This window comes from Phacochoerus africanus, chromosome 3, assembly GCF_016906955.1.
Source record: "Phacochoerus africanus isolate WHEZ1 chromosome 3, ROS_Pafr_v1, whole genome shotgun sequence".
Classification (NCBI taxonomy): domain Eukaryota; kingdom Metazoa; phylum Chordata; class Mammalia; order Artiodactyla; family Suidae; genus Phacochoerus; species Phacochoerus africanus.
The window spans coordinates 189058638-189084222 of NC_062546.1; the positions used below are offsets into that span (position 1 = coordinate 189058638).

General features: G+C 41.1%; 1 protein-coding gene across 2 annotated transcripts in view; it reads right to left on the bottom strand.

Annotated features, from left to right (window-relative positions):
* The window catches only part of EPHA4 (EPH receptor A4), a 150404-nt gene extending 142009 nt beyond the window's left edge, over window positions 1–8395 (bottom strand). Inside the window, exons 1-3 of one of the 2 annotated variants that reach the window (XM_047773621.1) lie at window positions 8242–8394; window positions 5024–5091; window positions 185–848 (exon numbers count right to left, since the gene is read on the bottom strand). In XM_047773621.1, coding sequence (XP_047629577.1) covers window positions 185–848; window positions 5024–5091; window positions 8242–8332 — 823 coding nt within the window. In that variant the 5' untranslated portion in view covers window positions 8333–8394. Of the gene's footprint in view, window positions 1–184; window positions 849–5023; window positions 5092–8241 lie in introns of both variants that reach the window. The other variant, XM_047773622.1, reaches the window with a different exon arrangement.
* Between the last annotated feature and the right edge of the window lie 17190 nt (window positions 8396–25585).

Consider the following 25585-nt stretch of genomic DNA (forward strand, 5'->3'; position numbering starts at 1 on the left):
TATTTGTCAGTATTAGAAATGTCTTAGCTTTGCCACCTGGAGCTATAGCACTTACTCATTAGACCCCTCTGTCCCACCACATCCCACAGGGGCTGCTAATTACTGGCTTGAGTCCATTTCGTCTCATCTCTGATTTAATTACGTGCACAAGGCCAGATGAAAAGTACAACATGGCTCTCCTTACCTTGGCATTCTCCATTCCGCTCTTCATGCCCAGCATTGCATAGACAGTTGCCAATGGGTACCAGCCATTCACCATCTGCCCCACAGTACATTTTTGGCACATCCTTCTCTTCTGAGTTGTTGACACAGGAGCCTCGAACTTCCACCAGAGAAGACGTATCTGCCCCTGTGACGGTGTCTGGAAACTGGGCCAGATTGCGAACTGTGAGCGGACACTTCTTGTAGAAGACGCGGACGGATACCAAGGCGATGCAGGCTCCCACATCCTGAAACGCCAGATAGAACCCCTTTTTGCTCAGTGGCCCCACGTCCCGGATCTCTGTGTTCAGCTTCATGATTCGGTCGCCAATGTCCACCTGGGTGAAGCTCTCATCGGCGGCGATGGTGTCAATTTTGGCAAACTGGCTCTCTCGGATAAAACGCTCTTTGTCGTTGTCTGATTCGTAGTAGTACAGGTTAAACGTCTCCTTGCACGTGCCCATGACACCCGGAAGACTGTTGCAGTCCCTCAAGGTGAACTTGATTTCAATGTACACCCTCTGAGCCCCTTCTCGGGTGATCCAATCAGTTCGCAGCCAGTTATTCTGGCTGGGTTCCATCACGTTGCACACTTGGTAGGTCCGGATTGGTGTATTTTTTTCATCCATAATACTCACTTCCTCCCACTGCAAAGATCCAAAGGAAACGCATCAATTACAAAAATGTCAAAATGCAGTGATTTATCACTTCGATTTTTGCCCTCATAGGATAGTGAGGTTGTTTCAATAAGGAAGAAAAGAACCCAGCCCCAGTTCCTCACTAAGCTAATACTGTATGGGGGAAGTATTTTCTTTTAATTATTTCACAATTTTGCCTAAAATCCAGAGGTATTTCTGGATTTATTGCTTTGGAGTTCTCAGCAGTTCCTCAGGGTGGTCTAACAACCTCAAATTCACCTATTACAACAGCTACAATTTCAAGTGGCAACAGTTCAAATTTTCTCATAAGTGAAAAACTAGTATGTGCATTGTTTCAACAACTGAGCAGAGACCTGCAAATTAAGAGCAGGAAGAGGAGAGCTTGCCAAAAGGAAGACAATTATCAGTTTAATTAGTGGTGCTCCTGTCAGAACTTTGCTCTCCAATAACTAAAAAAAAAGGTCAGTCTATTTTTTTTTCTTTTTTTGTCACTATTCTTTACAGGGGTTAAAAAAAAAAAGGAAACTTTATGGTTGGATTTCACAAATACACTGTCATTTATGATGGTAGAACACTTTTCAAGAGCATGCATTCAATGAAAAAGTTTGCATATGTTCTTATTTTTAAAACAAAGAGACATAAGTAAACAAGAATGCACACGTGCCTTGCTTCAAAATATTCTGTGGACTTTGAGAATAAAATAGTACGTAGTATTTATTCCCAAGAAAATTTAAAAAATGATAGTAGGGTTTTCTGTCAATCTACTTCCTAACAAAAAGATTCTAATAGTGGGACAATCAGCAAATCTAATAGTGGGAATAATTCAGCAAAATTCACTGTGACTAGCTGGAGTTTCATTCTTCCTATACCTTTAAAAATAATCCTAAAAGCAGCAAGATAATTTTGGGGCTCCTACCAGACTGGTAGGCAGCCTCCAAATCTTTGCTAATATCTACAGTAAAGCATTTATAGAGATCTAGTATAAATCAGCTTAAGTATCTAACACGTGAATATAATTAGAAGAAGAAAAGAGTTAAAAAAAATCATATTCTATAATAGCTCCACTTAAAGCTCCATTCAACCCAATGAAGTACATAGAATCATAATGTATCTTTTAACGGGTTTCCCATCTGCGCATTGGAAAACTATTAATGGATGGAAATGTTACTATGTGAAGGGCCATAATGCATAAAATTCTGTATCCCTTTCAACTGCCACCATTAGAAAGTTGGAACTGGAAGGGATAAGTGCCCTGTGGTGATTAAAATTTCTTTTTATCCACTAAGCTATAAATCACCAGTAATTTACTTTTTTGGGGAATTTCATGTACATCTAAAAATATATCCCCACCTTCAAAAAAAAAAACCTACTGTGTATGCTTCTCATCTCAGAATAAAGGAAATACGGAAAAACACATTTATCGTTGTAAATGGAAGCACATAGGGATAACACCACAGAGTTCACACAGATAATTCAAGTCTAATTTGAATTTTCCAGCCAGAACTTAATTGTCTAAACACATTGATCAGTTCACCAGAACAATGACAAATCTCCCCTTAGTTTTGCATTTTACAATCAGTGTCAGAAACTCAATATACTCCTTTAAATGAACACTGCCAAGAAATTAGGTTTTTGCTACAATGTTGCCATCAGGAGCCATCACTTTCCATTATTTTCATATTTTGCTTAGTTGTTCTGATGGAAAAATGAAAGAACATTGACTGTAATTCATTTTTAACTTGGTGGTGTTGTCAAATAAGCTTTCTTTTTCTTTTTAAAAATAGCAACAACCAACAAATAAATGTCATTATTGTTCAAAATGATAATCCTAAATTTCCAGCCAAGAAAGATGTGAACTGTTCTAACAGTGAGTAGAGATTCCAGAATATCAAAAGATCTAAATATGCTTTTAAGAAGTTAAAAATCAATCCTTTCCTACATGGTAGATATGCAATTTATCCTTTCATTTTAAGCCCCCCCCAAAAAAAGTCTTCTTTATTAAAAACTAGAAATTAATTAAACTTTACAATTTGACACATAAATTCTCAATGACTACTATATATTATTTTGGAATGACTAATGCTATTATACACAAATAAAATTTCACTTCTTTCCTTTCCTCATACTTAAAACATTACTCACATGGTATTTAAGGAAAGGAAAAAAAGTATATTCTATATTCAGAAGTCCACATTCTGCCCACAAAAAGTCCTGAGTTGTATACAGTCAGCTCTGCATAGTATTTTCCTTTAAAGGACATCAAGACAACTGGAAGTTTTGCGTCTAGAAAAAGTGATCAGGTGCTCTTTCAACAGGTCTCAGGAGCTGGAGTGGGGGTGGGAGATGTCTGCAGCATATTAAATTGCAGTAAAAGCTTTCCAGAAACTAGATAGACCATAAACTATATTGGAAAGTGTGTTACACGTTTCCTTTGAAATAAGTCACATGTATATTTAGTGTAACAAGTCAGGTCCAAAAAAATTATATTAGCCTACTCTCTCTTGAAGCTGACCCGGAAAGGTCAATAAGAAAAATCAGGCTCATTGAACTTTTGAATGCAAGTAATGATACCTTCTTTCCTCAGTGTTGCTAGCAGTTCGAATACATTCAACCTATAGAGCACTACCCCTGGTGTAGCATGGGAAAGCCTCCTTGAATCAGTGACCTTTCCAGGGTATAGGATTAACAAGAGTCTGACTCTCACAAGATAAAGCTGTACCTTTCTTCCCATTCAAAGGATGAGGGCAATTGCCTGCAATCAGCGGTGAATACAGCCTGTCTACACTGCCAGAGACCTGTCAATCACTCTCCCCCTCTCCTTTAAAAAAAAAAAATGGTTTTGAGGGCAGACTAGAATTTTTCAGCAAGGATACAACCAGCTGCAGTCAAGTTCAGGCAGAGAAACAGGAAGCAGGGCAATCTCCGTTTTATTTCAAACGGATTACAAGACTTGCTTTGGGAAAAGACAGCCTAAAATTCTCCATTTTCAGGACTGCTTTCTTGCCTTGTCTTATTTTTGAAACCCATCTTCTGTAAAAGTCTCTATGAATCTTTTTGAAACCCATCTTCTGTAACAGTCTCTATGAATCTTTTTTTTTTTTTTTTTTCAGTTCTTTATTGTGTATTCAATGGCCAGGTGTGAAGTACCATACTGGGTACTGGTATTATAATTTTTGCCTGATAAAGACTCCTCATCTTTCATCCCCATTGCTTTTAATCAAATGGCTCAGTCACAAATTATTGAGTATGTAAAGGTAGGATGAGGTACTTCATTTTTAAAGGATTTGAGAGTTATTTCAATTTGGCAGAAGCCACAGTTACATGTTGTATTGATTTATTTCCAAAGCTGATTCATTCTGACTGTTATGGGGGGTGGTGAGGGGGAGGGAGGAGAACGTGGCCACTGACCTAATTCTATTCTTTGGATCTTCTGATGGAGGCAGTGATAGCAAATTCGAGAAGAAATGAAGAGTGATGCACACTCTCATACTTTATAATCCAGCCTCCCCATCCTCAAAGATCCAAGATTAAAATAATTTAACTTTGCCCATTTAGTACCAGCAATGCACAAACTTAAAGTTTTTTTTTTTTTTCCTGCATAGATATTGCCCCTGGCACATGTTCATAATGCTTTTCTCTTCAGTGTTCAAGAGAACAGCAGCTGACTTGAGGCTGTCATAGCAAGTTACGGAGCCCCCCGCTGCTCACACACAGAACTAAACCTGCTCCTGGTACAATCAGAAATATTTTCTCCCTGGTATCTTTATTTATTCACTTTCCTCATCTGGAAACAGAACAATTGCTTTAAAATTAACCCTGTCAGGGCTTCATGGCCATCACAGTAATAGGCATAAATTCTAATTTAGTCCCCAGATCATATTTCTTGTTGGTATTTTAGTTTTAAATAGGCATCTAAGGCTCTGCCTCCACCAATCTCCTAATTTTGAAACCCCTTTCTGCCCTTTTGGATTCCAGTTCTTCCATGACAGAGCTATCCAAAGGGGGTATAGGATTTCTCCAACAAAGCGTAATTCACTTCATAGGCCATGGCGGAAATCTGACCCCCTCACCACAATCAACAAGAATCAAGCCATTAGGACTCTCAGAAAGTTGCTAATCACTCCTTTTTTACCCTGTGGATCAGAGAGCAACTCGGAACTTACCCCTCCTTCCAGAGGGCTTGCTATCCACCCAAGTTCTCCCTGAACAGATCTGGAATCCAATAAGGTAACTGCAAAAAAAAAAAAAAAAGAAAAAAAAGAAAAGAAAAAAGAAAAAAAAAAAAAAAGAAAGAAAAGGAAAAGAAAAAAAGAAAAAAGAAAAAAAAAGAAAAGTGATTAATTTCCAATTGCAAAAAGCAACTACAAAAAACCATTTGCCTGAGCGTTTCCACATGTGCCGGGGGGTGTGCATATCCAACTCTGATCAAAACTTAAACTTGGTCTCACTTATGTAAATAATCATTACTCACTTGATCTTCTCCCCTCTTTAAATCTGCAGGTTCTTATTTATTTAACTTGCTTAGCATTTAAAATTCCATCCCAGGCCTCAGTTGATTCATTTTCTAAAAAGGATGAATAGAGAATCTCAAGTACAATTCAAAAAATAAATACATCTATGTCCGGCAGTTACACTCCAGAGCAAAATCTGCATTCATCTCTGTCTGGTATCTACCAGAGTTATTTGTTTTTGCAAGTTTCAGATGACGGCAGAACTCATCATCATGGTGACCCAGCCACAAGTGAATTCTATCAGAGAGTACTCAAAAGGTCAGGAAAAGGCGCTCCCCTATCATTTTTTTTTCCCTCGCCACCACCAAATAAATAGGCCCTGGATGTGGTATCCGCTACTTTTTTAAATATCAAAGTTTCAAAAGGCGGGGGGGGGGTGGGGGTGGGAAGAAGAGAATGGCAGGCTTGTGGAATTAGAATGCAAATACACAGAAGTATTCTCTTTCCCAGGTCTTTTCGCGGACAATCGGAGACGCCTTCGCCCAAGAGGAAGTCACCGGTTTAAATTTTTAGGTAGGGAGGACTGCCTAATAGATTTAGTGTGCCTGAGCTACACCTAAGAGTGTATGTTCAAGCTTAGGGGGCCGGGAGGGCGGCCACATAGCGGCTGTACGCCGCCCAAGCCCAAGCTGAAAGGGTCCTAGGCACCGAGAACGTTGAAAAGGACAATGAATTTCGACCCTCTCTATATTCCCTTTCCCACCGAGATCTGCAGGCCTAGGGGTCGAAAGGCCCATCTCAAAGGAACCACTGGGTTATTAATCTGATCTGAGGCTGGCTCTTCAGGCTGGGGGGGAGGGGTGGGCATGGGGAGCCGCCCTCCTTGCGCTCGTGAACCCCAACTCTCAATCCTGCCCCTTCCAGGTCCCTGAATTCTACCCACCTCCCCTCTCATTTCGCCCCAAAGTCAAAGGAGTTAAAACGAGCCTCTCTCTCCTGGTTTTCCCCGTGAAGCCTGAATTCCTAGAGTCTGTTAATTATTTTAAAATGTAGAGCCTTCCCTGGGTCGCTCCCGCCCGGAGTGGCGCCCCCTCCTCATTCCCTCTTCTCGGTCCCTAGAGAAAAGCCCGCTACATCCATTTGGATTTATGTAAGGTGGATTAGGGACACAAAGGGAACAATAAGACCCAATTTACAAAAAAAGGGAGGGAGTAGAAAGGGAGGGTAAGAGGGAGAAAAGAAAACGTGATGAGAATAAAAAGCAACAAAATGAATTAATTTTTAAGGAGGAGGAGGGATCGGAGGGGGGTGACACCCCCCCCCATTTCTACACCAGCCTATAGCTCCATCATCACTTTTTTTGTCTAGGGCTCCCAAGTTTTGCTTCTAAACGAAAAAATCAAGGGGAAAAAAAGGGGAAAAAAAAAGGAAAAAGAAAAGAAAAGAAAGAAAAATCTCCTCTGCGTTTGGTGCAGAGGTCCTGAGGGACGTCCTAACAAGTGTGCAAAGTCGTCAGGAGAAAGCAGGATCCACGACTCGGATCAGAGGAATGACCCTGGGGACCTAGGGGCTGCAGCGGCCGAGACTGCACTAGGAGCCACGTCGGAAGGAGAGAGATGGGCAGAGCGAGGGAGCGCCCCTTTCCTCCGGAGCTGTGTCTGCCGGCAGGTGTGTGAATCTCTGAGAGCCTCTGACTGGCGAACTCTGGGTACCGGCTGCCCAGCTAAGGCTAAGTTGGTTTTTGGCTCCCTCCTTCGGAGCAGGGAAAATGATAGATTGCACGGGAATGGATGGACGGATCTTGGAGAGACGGACGTATGAATGGATGGATGGATGGATGGGAGAGGGTGGGGAGGTGAAGGAGACGGCGAGACTGATGCACGCAGGCTCGAGCGCGAGCATTCGCCGGAACACACGCGCACACAATTAGGACACTCGCGCCCAAGCACACAATTGCTTGCTTACACGCGGGCACCCGCGCACCCACATACACGCATTTGCGCTTGCGCTCATACACACACGCACACGCAACTCGCCTTTCTCTGAGATCATCAGAAACTAAATGATCACCCCCCACATCCCCGACACAGACACACACACACTGCCTTTTCAGCACGTCCAAACAGACTCGCAGAAAACTGATCACCGACATGGATCCAGTCGCTCCCGCACAGTCCCTCCAAACTAACCTGGTGTACAGTTCAGGGGGCAAAAAGCTAAACCTCTAGTATATTCAACTTGCCGGCAGGTTCCCCAGGTCTTCGGGGTGACCTGAGGTGAGGCGCTTGGGGCTCACTAGGCCAGCGATCGCACCCCCAGGGCGCGGGGCCCTGAGGGGAGAAAGGTGTCTGACGCCGGGTGTTAGAAATCAGGTCACCGGCGACCGGTGAGCTGCGCCACGACCGCTGCGCGGCGGAGGCCGGGCAGCCGGGTCCTGGGAAGCGCAGGGCTCGGGAAACTTTGCAGAAACCGGAGCTCGCAAGGCTTTCGCAAGAACCCAAGAGAGCAGCACGATATCCTCAAGTAGGTCCAGGCTTCCGTTCTCACTCAGCCAGTGTCGAGTGGGAAATGACGGTAGGAACAGGTCCACAGAATTTATTTATTTATTTTTATTTTGGTGTCGGCTCCCGAGTATCCCCATAGGGTGCCTCAGGCTGCCTTCGTCGGTGGATGCTGATAAACTTTGTCCTTTCGTTACAAACTTGGGCAACCCCGCCGCAAGAACGGGTCACCTCCCCGAGGCAGGCTGCCCGGCCGCTCCCCGCCTCTCCTTCGGGGATCCCCTCGCCCCGGCCCCCTTCTCCGGAGTAAGGGTGCACCGCTCGCACCGGGATCCCCCTACACCCGCCGGCCTCGAGCTCCCGAGGACCCCTCGTCCGCCGATCGTTGCCTCTCTGTCCCAGACGGCAGAAAGGCCGCCCCACTCTTACCTTCATTTGCGGGATATACCCTGGAACCGGTGACAGCGTCGCAAATCCCAAAGAGAAACGAAAAGAGGACGAAATAGAAAATCCCAGCCATGGTTCGCCGGTGCCAACGTTGCTCCTGCCGCTTCTATCCCAGTGGAATAAATGCTTAAGTTAGGAGTGCAGCAGGCTGAAGACATTGCCAAGGGGGTGGGCCCGGCCGGTGACGCGCACCCGCCAGTCCCGGGCCCTCGGCCAATGGTAGAGCAGAGGGGGCGGTTTGGCCCCGCCCCCACCAGGCAGAGCCGCCCCCGACGTACCGCCCCTCCGGGCTCCGCAGGGCGCTGGGTCTCCCCGGGGTTGGGGTTGGGGGGGGAGGTCTGTGCTGTATCCCGCCCCCGCCGGAGGTAGACGACTGGGTTTCCAGACTGCACCTGGGCATCCAGCTCCTGGGCGACAGAAGGAGCTTCGAAAGATTCTGAATTGGTTGAGGACAGTCCGAGGAATGGTGGGAGCCCCCACATCCCCCACGGGCGATTTGAGATGGAGGAAAAGGCTCTTTCATAGCCATTAAAAAAAAAAAAAGTTTAAAGTTGACCTGCCTCTTTGCTATTGCTCTTTTCTGAGGGTCGAAGCGTTGGCGTCCCGCACGTCCCGACTGGGGCTGCGCCTTCACTCCTGCGCACGGCGACGGCCACCCTCTGCTACCTGGCCCCTTTTTGTGCCTTTGTGGTGCATCTCGGTGTGAAATGCTCTTGGGGGGGGGGGGATTTGTGGCTTGATAACTCCTTTTCCCAAGCTCCCAGCTGCCTGGAGAGCGAGGACCTAATCAGTCCCTAACGTCGGTCGAGAGCGGCGCTCATCCAGAAGCAGGATTCTATCACGGTCTCCAGAGACTGAACGAAAGACTTTCTAGCAACGGAGAAGCCCCCTCTGGCCGCATCTCCGGCCCCGGGATAGTACTCCCCCAAACCTGGCAGGAAACTCCGAGATGACCTTGACTGCGGAGAACCAACTGTGTGTTTCCCGAGGGGAGTCCCTGACTAGCAAGTCCCGGCACAGAAGGCAAAAGCGAAGAGCACAAGGCACACGGGAGCCCGGGAGCTGCCCGGAGTGGTTGCTGCAGCTCAGCGCTCCCGTTGCTCCCCTGCGCTGGTCTGCACAGCTCTTGCAGCCCCCGAAGGCGGTTGTGGGCCAAAGGACCCGCAGCAATCCGCGCAGCTGCGCTCACTGCGGTGCCGCGGGTGTCACTGTGGACCTCCTGGGGGCGCAGGCAGCACGGAGCCCTGGTGTGTCCCCTGATGCCCCGACCGCGGACGCAGCCAACTGAGCGCTGCCGAGACCGCAACGCCGCAGGCGGCCGGGGGACCGGCCCCCTACGCGACTTGGTGAATTCTGCGGACGACTGGAGGTGCCCGATTCCTGAAGAGGCCTCTCTCCTTCCCTCTCTCAAACCAACCCTCCTCTGACTCCCTAAGGGTTAGGGCCGGGTTTTCCTCCGGAGACTGGGTCCCAGCGGGAGCGCGACGGCGGGGAGGTGGAAGCGCCTTTCCCGCTCCCGCAGCAGCTCATCGTGAACCAACCGCGCCACCTGCCGGCCATAAAGGGGAGTGCGCGGCCCCCGTGGCAGGGCAAGCGGACAAAGACCCCAACATGCAGCCAGCGCGGGGAGGAGGTGTGTCGTGAGGTATCTTTTCCATCCACCCGCCCTTTCCTGGGCACCCAGGCCACCCCTGCGGAGTATTGGCGGGCAGCCGGCGAGAGGGACGGGGAGTCCTGTCGGGCTTCTCGCCAGCTGGAATTCAGAAGACGGAATCTGAAAGCCTTTCAAGGAGAAACTCCTGGTCAACATCTCAGGGGTTGCCTGAGTAGCTGCTATCTCTGAGGGGAAAAAAAAAAACAAAAAAAACCCCGAAACCTAGATAAAGTAGGAGGGGCCGGAGGGGTGTAGGGAGATGTGGAGAAGAGAGCAGATCGCGGCCAGTTTCTGGTCACTGGCCTCCGTAGAACATCGCGTCTCCTCCACTCGTGCAAACTCAGACCCAGGCTAACGAGGTGGGCAACTTTTACTGGAGCACGTTTGCAAGGCGTTGGGCATTAGCCTGTGAGTCGGTGGCCTAGAGGGACAGCTCCTGCGGCTCCAGACATTATGGCTTCTCAGTGAAAGACCTGCTGAAATGTCAGTTTGAGGAAGTGGGTTTCAACTATTGCAGCTCCTGATTTTACACAAGCAAAAACGGGGTGGTGGTTGGGGATGCGCATGGGGGATATATACGTACGTGTGTGCATAAATTATTTATAATAACTGCACAAAGTCCTTTTAAGGAATGCATTTCTAGGTGCTTTCATGTGTCTCCTAGAGTTTTACAGGAAAAGAAGATGAATATTGGTCCCTGTCTTTCTGTACACAGACTCAGCAGAGAAAAAGAGCAATCTGAATTCTTTCTAAACCGTTTTTAAAAAATAGTTGCTGGTTGCCTCTCTTCAAGATTTGAGTTTTGCATGTATGGGTGGTTAAAATGGGAAATTGTCTGCCTGCCTCCTTAAAAAACAGTAAAATTTCTAAAACATGAACCATCCCCTCCCCCATATGCACATGGAATATTAAAATCTTCCCAGCCACTGCTGCCTGAAAGCAAGGCTTCATTTGCTAGGGGACACTCAGTGTCGTCCCTGTCCCCCCTTTTCCTCCCATTTTCCTTTTAAGGCCCCAAACCAGCCAAGTAATCTGGGAAAAACTGAACTATAACTTCCTCTTTAAAGCATTTCTGAGCTGATCAGAAATGAACTGCTAAATGCTGAAGTATTTAGGATAAAAGAATAGGACCGCTTAGATTTCTCTAGAAATATTCCAATTAAAAAGGGAAAAGAAAGACAAAGAATAGGGGAATAGGAGTTCCCGTCGTGGCGCAGTGGTTAACGAATCCGACCAGGAACCATGAGGTTGCGGGTTCGATCCCTGCTCTTGCTCAGTGGGTTAACGATCCGGTGTTGCCGTGAGCTGTGGTGTAGGTTGCAGACGCGGCTCGGATCCCGCGTTGCTGGGGCTCTGGCGTAGGCCGGTGGCTACAGCTCCGATTCAACCCCTAGCCTGGGAACCTCCATATGCCGTGGGAGCGGCCCAAGAAATAACAACAACAACAAAAAAAGACAAAAAAAAAAAAGAATAGGGGAATAAATAGATGAAACAGGATGGGAAAATGTTGGTATTTTTTCATGCTGAATAAAGGGACTCATGTGGCTTGATTATACTCTTCTTTCTATGCTTATGTGTGTTCAGTGTTTTCCATAATAAAAATTACAGTAACAATTTTTTTAAGACAGAAATGAGACACTCAAAATTCCTCCATACATTATGCAACCTGGAGGAAAAGCCATCTAATCTAACAGACATGATTCCCTCTGCAACGTAGGGCAAAAATGAGGGAGTTCCTGTTGTGGCTCAGGGAGTGGAGGACTCGACATCGTCTCTGTGAGGATGCAGGTTCAATCCCTGGACTTACACAGTGGGTTGAAGATCCAGCATTGCTGCAAGCTGTGGTGTAGGTCACACATGTGGCTTGGATCTGTGAATGTGGCTGTGATCTAGGCCTCAGCGGCAGCTCCAATTCAATCCCTAGCCCAGGAACTTCCATATGCTTCAGGTGCAGCCATTAAAAAAAAGGGGGGGGGGAATAAAGAAAAAAATCATAATGGTCCTGGTCCACCATCAAGGCATATCTCTGTCTTTATTGGAAACACCTTGGAATTTTCACCTTGGACCCAGAGAGTTATTTATAACAAATCAATCTTTCACTGGAGTCAGAAGCATGCAATAGAATATCACATAAAAAGTACCTAAAATCACCTAGTTTTAATATCCTTGAGTAAAACTAGCCTCCTAACTGCTGTAAGAATTTGAGAGTATTTTGAATCCAATGAGACATGTCAAAATATATATGCTTATAAGCTTAATAAAAATAGTAAATCAATAATTTGAAGTTTTTGATATAATTTTTCCTTTTTGTGCAGTGCCTGACCTGCATTTTAAATGCTTAATTGAAATAACATTGAATTTCAAAAGTATCTCTTATTGATCCTGACATTTAAAAATAACACCAAGTGGTAGAGTTTCTGCCTCTAAGTGGAGGGCCAACTTCACCAAAGAAACAAGGAAAGAACCTTTAACTGGTGGACATATAAGCAACAATAGAGTACAGGAAGACTAGAGAAAAGTTAGAATTGGAACACAAATCCATTCTGCCTTGTACTAGATACTCTGCCAGATTTTCTAGCTAGTGTGGCTGGACTAGGATTCTTGGCTCTCTGTCTCTTTGTCAATAACGGCGCCTCTAACAGGGCTCCAGTGACTCCTTGTCATTGTCAGAACCAGGGTTTTCAAAACTGACATCCTTAGTTAAAATTCTAGCATTTCTTTTACTAGCTCTGTGTCTTTGGGTAAGTGACTTAACCTCTCTGAGATATGATTTTCTTGTCTGTGAATTGTAGATAGTTCTGTGATTCTTCTAAATGAATACATTTTGTGGTGTACACAGTATAGTATCTGTCACATAGTCAGTAGATATAATTACTCTCAAACAATGTTTCATGGATAATGGCTATTATTGTTAAATGGCTAATTGTTCAGCTTGAACCTGCCCAAGCACTGTGCTTTACCTTTTGCTCTTCATGAGAGAAGAATGATTTATTTCATGAACTCATGGAGAAAGGAAGGGGAAGCATTTTTAAATGCTTCCCTCCTTTCATTTTTGACTTAGGATAGCTCACACTTAATTCTTACATCTCTACAGGATTCAAAGGGATTTGAACCTAGGGACCGTAACTGTTTTCAAATACAATAGTTTGAAAAATAATGAAGTAGGCGTTCCCATCATGATGCAGCAGGAATGAATCCGACTGCGGACATGAGGTTGCGGGTTTAATCCTTGGCCTCGCTCGGTGGGTTAAGGATCCGGCTTTGCCGTGAGCTGTGTTGTAGATCGCAGACGCAGCTCAGATCCTGCGTTGCTGTGGCTGTGGTGTAGGCGGGCAGCTATAGCTCCAGTTAGGCCCCTAGACTGGGAACCTCCATATGCCACAGGTGCGACCCTAAAAAGACAAAAGACAAAAAAGAAAAAGAAAAATAGTGAAGTGAAACAAGGTGTGAGGAACCAAAAATCCCACCACCAAGGCGAGATAATGGTGATGATGAATAACCAAAACTCTAATGAAATATCCATTTTTGTTGGAAAAAGGACCCAACATTCACTACCACCTGAAACTACAGTTGGCCAGCTTACTAAAGCTCCCAGGAAACTTTGTTGGAGATTCCATCCTTTGATGTCAAGACTTTGATGCTATTTCTTATGCAAATAGGAACCAAGACCCTGGTTAGCCCTTTACCACTGAATAGGAAAGATGACTACAAAGCTCAGGTCTTGACCAGTCAGAAGTACCGAGACACAGTACTTCAGGATCACTGGGAATTACTTGGGGAGGGACAAGAAAGAAAAGATGGGGACCCCAAGGGGCCAAGATTTTTTGAAACTCTGAACTCTGATGCTGCGCCTGAATTTTAGTTCAGCTCTAACGAACTTCCCTCAAGTACCTACTATTTGCCGAAGACCACGTATTTAAGACGTGCAAGAGTTTTTTTCAGCCCTGACCAGGCATGACACCTACCATATGGGGGTGGGGAAAGTCCAACAGAAATCACCAAGAAAACTTCATTTTTCTGGGAGCTTTGGAGAGGGAGGTAAAGACAGAGGAAGACACCCAATTGAGTCTTACGGCAACTCTAGTTGCCCAGAACCAAACATTTCACAGAGACAATGACCTTCCTTCAGAAAGATTCAGAGGCGATTGTTCGCATCTCTTTGGGGCTGCACTGGGAACATGAGTCAAACTTCAGCACTATTTTATTTTTCGGGCTTGAAATCCATGCTCCTCCCCCGAAATGTAAAATGCTTTTTACTTGGAACATTTTGGTGCAATTCCTGTTCATTCATTCTAACTCAAAATGCCAGTGTAAAGTTGCAAGTTACAGCCACTAAATACTCTTCAGTTGCTATCTGATTTAGGACTGTTAAAAGAACTTTTGGAATTATAGTTGTTTTATGATGAAAAACTAATATATGTGAATAACAAACTGGTACAATTTTTTTTTTTAGCCATTTTAAAAGAGAAATAATTAAATGGTTAGAGAACCAAGTTCTAGAAGTATGGCAATAGTCACTCTTTTTTTTTTTTCTTTTTTTCCTGAGAAACCATATGTGATGGCAATGAAATGCTGTAAGCAAGAAAAATAATATGATCATGAACAGAACATATGATTTAGTTCATAATAAGAATGTACGTTTGGAAACCTAACGTTTCTCTCCCCTATCATAGTCTAAAGCATTTACAGAGTGTTTATATTCCAAATAGTTTTTTTTTTCTTTGTAATTTCAGAAGACTGCTGAATATTCTAAAAATGTCTGCAATGACAGATAATGCACAGTGGATAAAAATATTGTTGCTCTCCAGGTCAGTAAACAGTGCATGTCGAGCGCCATCAGGGCATCGGCCACTGTACAGCCCCCGAAGGTGCACCCTGAGGGGAATTCAGGATGGAGAAAACAGGAAGCATTCTGGGCTGGATACTGGCCCTAGAGACTTGAGATGCATATCGAAGAAACAACTTCAACATGCCTGGAATCGTGCATCTGCCCATACATAGAAAAGCACTAAAATGATGAACATGAGATGTCTGTTTTTTTACGTTTTGCGGTAATCTTTGGATGTCCAACTGCATGTTTTCTTGTTTTCTATTGTTTTGTTTTTCTGCAAAACTGCTATATATTCTGACTCTGCCCTTACCCCTTTGGAACAGTTCCTCAGAGCTCTCTGAGAGGCTGCTTTCCCGGCCTGTAGTCCTTTGTAAGGCCCCAAATAAAGCATAATTCAGGTTGTGCATTTTTCTTCAGCTAACAGTGCCTTATAAATTCTTAAAGTGCTTATTTAACTCATGGACTATTATAAGCACATTGATAGAGGAAATATTGCTTTTGAAATTGTATTTATATTTTATTTCTTTAACCTAATCACACATACTAATTAAGAAAAAGGGAAAGCCTTTTCTCTGCAAAAGATGATGCCTCTTGACTATTTTTCAAAAGGACCAAAGAGGAAAATCAGTCAAAATTCCAAGGAACATAGTAAAGAATCCCCCCTCCCCCCAAATTACATACTACTCGAATCCCAATGTAAATCAACAACACTTAATAAAATCGTTTGGAGGTAAATAAATTTCCTGTATAAGGAAATATGAAAGTGAGGTTCATACACATGGTTTGGTTAGAACTGGCATTATTGGGACATAAAACATCTTAAAAACAATGAAAAATTCATATAAAAATAAGTGCTACCTCAGGAGCCTACACACAAACCTACATCGTACGACTTTGTACTAAGCAGCTCTCCTCCACTTAGTTATATTGTGGAATTACTTTTCTTAGATCATGACTATATCTACACAAATAAACTGGCTCAAATTCAGGCTAACAATAAGTTATTTGAAGTTGGGAGTGAAAAGAAATTCAGTTAGTAACGGATCATTTGACTCAAACTGACATTTCAAGTATATCAATTGGACCATTTGTTTTTCTTTGTATTCAATTCCACGTGTACCCACCCCAGGTTTTCTGTGAGTAGGTCAATGAGAGAAGGAGTTAAAATTTAGGCATTAAAACACAGAGAATGCTATTCCCATGCCGTTTATTATTTAGATGTGTGACTCTATGAAAAATAGCCTTTTAAGATGAACACCCTTTAGTCTCCAGCTGGATTAAAGACTGAGTCTTCCCAGTTTGGGATAAATCTTTCTTCCATATAGAATATTTTTTTGAATGATTTTTATTTTTTCCATTATAGCTGGTTTACAGTAATCTGCTAATTTTCTACTATACAGCAAAGTGACCCAGTCACACATACATATATATGTTCTTTTTCTCACATTATCATGCTCCATCACAAGCATATACAGAATATTTATACATGGTAAATATTATAGGATTTATCTCCTGAGACCTGATACTCCACTCTGACCTTCAGGATTAACGTGTGGGTAAATCTGTATGGCCTCACTTTTAAATCTCTATTTCTTGAAGCTCTGAATTAAACATAAATTTGAACCAAGACATCCACAGGTGATTATGAGAGGGATCTCAACATACATTAAGAGTAAGGCCCCATGGCAGCAGCTTCAACCTTCCTATTTATATTACACTAGACACCTACCAGAGGTAATTGATCAACGACAGGAAATTAATCAAGTCTGTTCCATTAAATGGTCAGTTTACTGCAGCTCAGTAAAGTTGGGCCCCATTTCCTCCATGAGTCTCATTATGTTCTCATCTGAAACTTTTATAGTTTCAATGAGATTGTTATCATTGAAAATACTTTGATAAATGCTTCGTTGTATTTAGCAGGCCACCCTGGTCCAGCTACTCTGAGCACTCAATTTACAAGGCAGAAATCACTGCCCAGGTTGAACTGCAATGGCAAGGAGGTAAATTCACGATGCTTCGAGTCTTACCATTTACAGTTTCCTTTAGCAATACAGTTCTTGTGCCACTTTACAATATATATTTATGTGTTCTAGATAGCCATCTATTTATAAAATTGGGTACTTGTTTTAAAACCTGAAATTGATTAAAAATAAGCCTCGCTGGCTTTAAAGCTTCTCATAGCTGCTAAGTCTGGAAAGGTCTGTGATTGAGAACCTCCCTCATGCTGTGTTCGGATTGAATGTGCCTAGCTCTCTGTTTTTTCCGTGTCCACCTACACACAGCTGTCCATCTCGCTGCAACCTTTTTGCTGTCAGTCAAGTGACAGCTTTGGATGGAAGCTTTGTGTGCCAAGGCCTCCTGAGGCCCAGCAGCACTACATTTAGATAGAAAAGGCGCGCGCATGTGTGTGTGTGCGTGTGTGTGTGCGTGTGTGTGTGCGTGTGTGTGTTCAGGGAGGGGGAGGGAGGGAGGAAGCACATAACCAGTTCTTCTTCAAAACCTGGGAATGAGAGACTACCAGAGGGAAGATTTGGTCCACAGCCCTTGAGAAATTGCTTTCTTAAATAGCAAAAATGCAAAGGTACATCAAACTCCCACAGCTGTAGCTCAGCACCAGTGCGATGTAAAAATCACCCTGGGAAGGCAAGCATTCCAAGGCTTGTGGATGCAAAGAATAAGGCTCCTTTGCTGAGTTTTATCAGGGGTTGGTGCCCAAGAATAGTCCTAATTTCTCTCCTGGTAAGAGTGACCAGAGTGGCTAGCTTCCCCTTTCTCGGATGGATTGATTCTTAGCTGACCTGTAAGTACCATCATTGCTTCATAAGATTACTTGGGAACATTTGTTTTTGCTAATTGGAGAGAAGCTGGAGGAATATTCTGCTTATGACTTTGAAGGAATTGCATCCTGTATAATGTCTTAATACCACAAAGAGGTTGCATCCTATAATATGAAGCCCTACTACTGAGATATTTCTATTTGTATGGTAGATTACCTCCCTGAAAAATCTGATAGGTCATTAGCACAAATTAAAATGCCTATCTCTAGAAGGAGAGCCTGGATTAAGACGTAAACCCTATTTTAATTACTTTGTTTTTATTTGGTGCCATCTGCATTCTGATTATAAGAGTCTCTACAATTTAACATCGTATTTCCTGATCAGCTAAAGTTGCAGGATCTTTAAACAAAATGTTCCTAGTTTGCACTAAAAATCACTAGGAGCCCGAATATTCTCTAAAAACAAACATTGCTTTTCACCCCATCAAGGAAATGAAATATATTTGTCTCTGTTTCAGTTAAGGTACATGTCACCTAACATATTTAATGCATTATAACATGGTCGTGTATTTATTTTTGCATTAGCTATAAAACTCAAGTTTTACTTTTATTATATTTCTATTTTCATTTTTTTTTGTTTTCTTGGAGATAATGTATAAAAGTAAAATGCATAGAAGACATACATTTGAATATTAGAGTTTATCATCCCATATCAATTATCTGTTTTGCTGTGGGTCTGGGAGCACTGTCATTTGCTACAATTGAGTTTCTTGTCCACCAGGCAAAAGGCAAGCAGTGGTTTTTCAGGGGCAAGAGTGTAACCAATAAACCTGAGCAAATAAGTTTATAACCCTGGAGCTTATTTGGGATGTTAACACAGATGGCTGGCAAATCCATGGGGAATGTTCAGCAAATGTTTGATTCACCAATGCCTTAAACCTGTTGAATGCAAAGCTAATAATTACCAAGAAAACAATTTTGTGATTCTTTTTTTCCAAACACAGCTAATTCAAAAACATGCTTCTTTTGGTATTTAGTATAAAAAAATAGGACAAATTTAAATGTGAAGTATTCTGGAAAATTATACACATGCATGTATCTAAGAGTTGCAAAGAGAGGCGAGCCTTTAACTTTTCAAATTAAAGCCATGTTATTGATTATTCTCAGTTCTTAGAGATTCTTCTTCAAAGATAATTTACCTATTTATAATTCTGTAATATGTTTTGCTTTTTATGTTCTGGTAAAATACACATGCATAATTTAAATCTAATATCACTTAGAGTTCAACTTTTTTGACAGTTGATTAATTTTCAAGCTGATGAAATTGGTGAGAACAAATGAAGTAGTACTGGGAATTAATATTTTAAAGCTCTTGGAAACCCCCAATAAATTACACTTGGTTGTGGATAGAAAGAGGCTTTTAGTGAATTGTCTTCTTAGTAAGATAATGCCAAGAATAATATTGGTCTTTAGAATTCAGTTTGGGTTGGTTTGGTGTATTTTAATACAAAGTGTACTTGGAGATTATCTGTACAAATATCACACACACATATGCACACACATAGGCACAAACTCACACAAATGCAGAAGTACTCTTGGCAAGCCACTGAGGTTCATTATCTCTAAAGAGTATGCTTTCGAGTCATACCATCTTGCCTTCTAACTCAGAATAAAAGCAATTTATATAGGGGAGAGGGGGGAAGGTTGGTTGATTGTTAAAGAAAAAACAAACTCCTTAAAAATTGGCATCTGTATAAAACTGCCTCGTGAAACTTCAAAATAAGTTATTGATTTTCAAGTCCATATTATTGAATTTCTCCTTAATTTTTTTCTTCACCATGGAAAACATACATTTTTTCCATTTATGTTCAGGGTATTAAATTTGGGAAATAATAATTATAAAAAATGAATGTCAGTGGGCAGTCATATTGTGCAAGGAGGGAGATTTTCCTATATACACATATTCATCCATAAGTCAGGTCATAATTAATATATGCAATACATTGAACTAGATGATGATGGAAATTTTCCCCCAACCTTAGGACGTTTACTTCTTTTCTAATGATCACATAGGATTTGCATTGACTTTCCTTATGGGACCCATTAATTATAGCCATTTGGGGAATGAATGCAATTTTTTTTTTTCACGCAATTATTTGCTTGCTGCCAAACCAAAATGAAGGGCCTTGGATGACACCATATCGGACAAATGTGCCCACTTTGGTAAACCGAGTATCTAATTACATTCTCCATTGTCTCCGCAGTCCATTTTTCATTTCAGGAGCTTGAAGCCTGTCCACAAAAGCCATTGGTATTGGCTTCTTTTTCTGGCTGATGATTTGATGGTTCCCAACACAGAGAGGAATAAAACCCAAAACAGACCCAAATAACTTAGCTATTTGTTAGCAAGTGTGCTTAAACTTAGATGGTTTAGAAGATTCCAATTGGTGATTAAATTGAAGTTTAAAGAAATTGATACTTTGACTTTTTTCCCCCTGTTCTCACTTTTTGTCAGGAATCAAAGACAATCTAGAATTGTCCGACCTTTAAAAAATACCGTCAGAATTAAACATTGTATAAAAATCCATTTTTTCATGGATGGGACGTATTAGGCTTAAAGAAAGATTTAATGATGAAAGGTTTGACCATTTGAGAGTAACCCTGACAGCCTGTGTCATGTGATTTGTACCTTCACTGAAACTCAAATTCAAACCATCCATTTCATGGCTAAAGCAGGAGATGGAGTCACTTAGTTAAAAGACCCTACATGTTCATTCAGTATTCAACCTCACCTCAGCTCTCATGTTTTCTGTTCTTCATCTCACACATGGTAACTCTCTTTACACTTATCACATTCTAGGAAGGAAATGCATGCCTTAGTGAGATCTTAAGTTTCTTCATCCATAAAGTGGGGCTAATAATAAATAGTGCCCCCTTCAGGAATGTTATGGGAATTCAGTTAGATAGTTTATATTCAGCCTTAAAAAGAGTGCTGGTACAAAATAATTGTTTGCTGTTAATATTATTGTACCTGAATTTGGTGAGGTGCTGGATAACTGCAATATTTTTTTTAAATGGACCATATATTTTTTTACTTACTATAATTGGCTGAAGGAAGTTTTTAAAGAAGCTCGCAAGTATTTTTCCACCAAAATCTACTGTTTCTAAACATTTGTCATTAGTCTTAAACTCAGAGGTAGACCCACAGTTAGTCCATGGGGAATTGCCTTCTTCTCTGTATCATCTCTCTCAGAGATAAATTTTGATGTTTTATGCATTGAGCTTCACACACACATGCAGCTTCGTTGCTTGACTATCACAAAGGGTAAGTCATGGCTTCTTTAATGTACCTGAAATTTACATGGAAGTAAAGATATCTGTCAAAACATCTCTCTCCCAAACACAGATGACAAAATCATAATGAATGGACTGTAGACTCTATCTATAATTTAACAAAGCAAAGCCTAGACATCCAACCATTTAACTCAGCGTACTACAAAAATGTGTTAAATAGTGAAAGAAATGCCATGTTAAGAAAGTTAGGATTTGAGATTCTGGATAGTTTGATATTGGACAAGAAAACACATATCTTTAAGCCTCAGTTTTCAATCAACATCATCTTGATAGTTCCTTTCAATGCTAAAATAATATAATCCTAGTTCTACCAATTTTCACACTTTCTTCCTTGAGGAAGAATAAAGCTTCATATTCAATCACTTCAAAGTCATTACCTACTATTCATAAAGCAAACATTGGATAGGTTATATGCAACTTGATGTTTTTGTATGTAAATCCTCTTAATTTCTGTAAAAATTCTATAAAAAGAACAGATAAAATCTATTTTTCATTTTATAGAAATAGAAAAAGATCTATTTTCCAAAATTACATGTTTAAAAATTCCAACCAATTAATGAAATATATGAAATGCTTTGTATATTTAACTTTTGTTATAATGTTAACCTTTATTGCATTGATGAATGCAAGCTTATGAATTCATAACTCTCACAGTTAGAGGGTCTTCATAAATAAAACAACCCACTTAGATCTGCATTTTTCAAATAGCGAAGCAACAAGCAAACTAACAGATGGATGCATTTTTAATTAGTCAATCTATTGCCATCTTTTGGTTAGAAAATATTCTTGCAGGTTTTAACAAAATCTTTTATTGGGAGCAAAAATAAGGACAATCTTAGAATGACAGGTTTCCTAAAAGAATTTATATTTCAATACTTTGATAACCTATTCAGATTTTGTATAGTGATAAATTAAACTAAATTATTGGTGGAAAAACAAATCAAGCAAAATAATTTGAGGTTATTGTAAATCTGAGACATGAATAAAATTACCATCAGCATCTAGTTTCTTTCATGTTTACTGATTTTAACTGAGTTAAGGAAGCCAGTATATTCCAATTCAATTCAAGGCTGTTTTTGCAATACTGTAAGGAAATAATCTATAATATTATGCTTCAATTTTTAATTTGCATTATACTGACAAGTAACTTTTAGAAAAAGATGCTCTTTGTGTTGGAAAAATTGCTATAAAAATGAGAAGATAATATTTATCAAAAGAAGCCAGATGCAAAATTGTGAAAGGTTTTAGGAGATTATATTGGGTGGTTCCCAATTTTAAATGCTGTCTTTTTCTAAAAAGAAAAAATAAAACAGTCTATCAGATTATCCCTTCATATGCACAGAGTAAAGGCAGTGGAGAAATGAAGTAATTATTTCCATAATTCAGGCACTTAAAACTTTCTTCTGAAATATCCAAATGATTGATATGATAATTTTGACTGAATTAGTCAAATTACTCTTTCACAGTTTGCCTTCTCATTAGATGAGTAGGTATAATCGAAGTGTGGATGTAACATTTATAAATGCAGAACACTACACTCATAGCTTACAGTACCTTTCAAGATTCATCCAATTATATATAATCACTTACTTTTTGGCAATATAGATAGTAATACTTTATCATCATCTTCTTCAGAAGCACCTATTTAGAACTCTTCTTCAAGGACCCTGTAGCATTGCTGTACAAAGGATTTCCATGTACAATGCTTGACCACTACAACCATGCAACTAATGCCAACCTCTGTGGCAAATACACACATAAAATATAAGTAACAGTGCAAATATTTGCCTTGGAATTAAATGAATAATGAGTTTAACATTATTGTATCAGTCCATTTGATAATGTCAAGATATTACATGCTTCTATGGAGGCTACAAAAAAAAAAAAGGATCAATCTTAAATTACAAATTCAATGGATTGTTTCTATAGAAAACCTGATGACAATTTGTATATTTTTTCATTTTAATTTACTGCATTTTTAAATTTTTATGAGTTAGAAACATAGTATAGTAGGGAAAAAAATAAGCATACAAAACTTCCAAATGATCTACTGGTAAACCCAGGTATAGAGATCAAGAAAGCCTTCTGGAATCTAGCCTCATTACCTTGATGAAAGTTATATATAAGACTAGGTGCACCTTTTGCCTCCATAAAATGAGTAAAGAACATAAATTGTTGATCATGCCTGAGGAAATATGGCTTAATATTAATAATAAAAGAATGGGAGTTCCCGTCATGGCGCAATGGTTAACGAATCCGACTAGGAACCATGAGGTTGCGGGTTCGGTCCCTGCCCTTGCTCAGTGGGTTAACGATCCGGCGTTGCCGTGAGCTGTGGTGTAGGTTGCAGACGCAGCTCGGATCCCGCGTTGCTGTGGCTCTGGCGTAGGGCAGTGGCTACAGCTCCGATTCGACCCCTAGCCTGGGAACCTCCATATGCCGCGGGAGCGGCCCAAGAAATAGCAACAACAACAACAAAAAGACAAAAGACAAAATAAATAAATAAATAAATAAATAAATAAATAAATAAATAAAAATAAAAGAATGAAGGCAGAAGACCTATTTGGCCTAATTTTCCTTATTTTTCACTGAGATGAAGAGATAGGGTTTCAAGATGGAAAGGGAAGGGAAAAAAAAAAAAGATTGAAAATAGGAATTCCCATCATGGCACAGTGGAAATGAATCCTACTAGTGTCCATGAAGATGAGGGTTCAATCCCTGGCCTCGCTCGGTGGGTTAAGGATCCAGCATTGCTGTAAGTTGTGGTGTAGTTTGCAGACTTGGCTTGGATCTTGCGTGGCTGTGGCTGTGGCTGTGGCTGTGGCTGTGGCTGTGGTGTAGCCTGTGGCTACAGGCTACAGCTCCAATTTGACCCCTAGCCTGGGAATCTCCATATGCCTCGGGTGCTGCCCTAAAAAAAAAAAAGAGAGAGAGACAGAGAAATTGAAAATATAAGCAGTCAACAATTTGTTTCTAAATTAGATGCCAGGCTACTGTGATAACCAAAGCAGATACAATTTCCCCAGGATAAGGGAAAGAGAAAAGAAGTAAGAACAACTTCCCATAACTATAAATCTCCAAACACAGTTCAGCTCTTCCTCAGGAAAGTAAAATAAGTTTCAGGTATGATGGTGGAATAAGAGCTGATAACCTTTAAGATGCCTTGAGGATGAATGGAATACAAAAATAGTGACAAGCTGCAAATGGCGTTCTCTTATTTGAAAAGTTAAGAGGGCGAAATAGAGAAATTATCAAACAGTAAGATTAGTAATGGTCTCTGGCGAAATGTCCTACCAGTCCTAACAGACTGTTGAAGACACAGCTCGGTAATGTGTGGAGAAGGAAGAGGTAATCACTAGCATCAGAACTGCTTCACTAAATTCTAGCCATACCTCAATGCCTAGAAAATGTCTGGCCATTGTCAGCACACCATAAATAGCTATTGACGCTATTCTTTTCTGATAGAATAGTTTGATCAGATAACTCCACAGTGTATCTTGATTTTAGCAAGAGAGTTGACAAAGTCTCTTTATTAATGGACAGCATGGCTCTGTCTAGATCAGCACATTTATCAGTGAGGAAGATGACAGCGAAAGCAAGTTTATCATGTCTTTGGCATACAACTGAGAAGAACAGCTAATTTACTGAGCAAGAACCAGACAAAATTACCTAGGAGTGAAGCACACAAAATTTTAGAGAGATAAATATAAAGCCTTGAGATTTGATTTTTTTTTTTTTAAAGATCAGTTATATAAATCTGGGAGAAAGAAGCTATGACTTTATGGCAGTTTATGTGAAAAAAAGATCTATTAGATCGAGTGGATGAAAAGTTCAATATGTGCCAACAATGGGAGAGAGGAAGTGATGAAACAAACACGGTCTTAGGCTGAATAACCCGATCCCTTGTTAAAGGCTGGAATAGTCTTACTGTCTTTTACACAGTATGCACGACATCTGGAGTTGGATGCCCTTTTCTGGATTCCTCGTTTTTACAGGGACATTGACAAATGACAGAAATCCGGAGGAGGGCTGCAAGGATGGTGGAGCCTCAGGGCCATGACTTATGAGAAATTGTTGAGGGGAGTGGGTAATGTTTAACAAAGAGGAGCTTAGCTTAGCAGCCCATGACAGCTGCCTTCAAGTAAATGGAGGGCTGTCATGTGGAAGAGAAGCACCCTTATTCTATTTTTGTTTACAAGGGCAGAACTAAGACTAGTGGGTAGTTTTATAAAGGAAGTCGATTTCTTGTCAACAAAAGGAAAAACTTCCTTATAATTTTTTTTTTTCTATCTGATGTTCGGTAAAGTAGGGGACCCAAGCAAAGACTCAAGAAGAACTTCATTAACTAAATATCAGCATTGCTTTAGGAGGGAAATCCTGTGTTGATGGGAAAATCGATTTCCTTAACCTCTAGGAGTTTTTTATGGAATGATGGCTAAAACAAGCAAATTTCTAGCCAACCCAGAAAGAATTAGGTGTGGAAGTTGAGCATGGATGCCAGTTATTGTGAATATCTGCAAGGATTAAGAAAGCAGTACTGATCAAAGAGAGGTTTAGAAGAGAAATCTGTAATCTAGGACAATTTTTTTCCATAGAAATATAATATGGAACATACATATGATCTTAAATGTTTTATTAGTCATTTTATAAAATAAAAAGCTAATAATATTTTTATTTATTTTTATTTTTTAAACTTTTAAATGATTTTTGT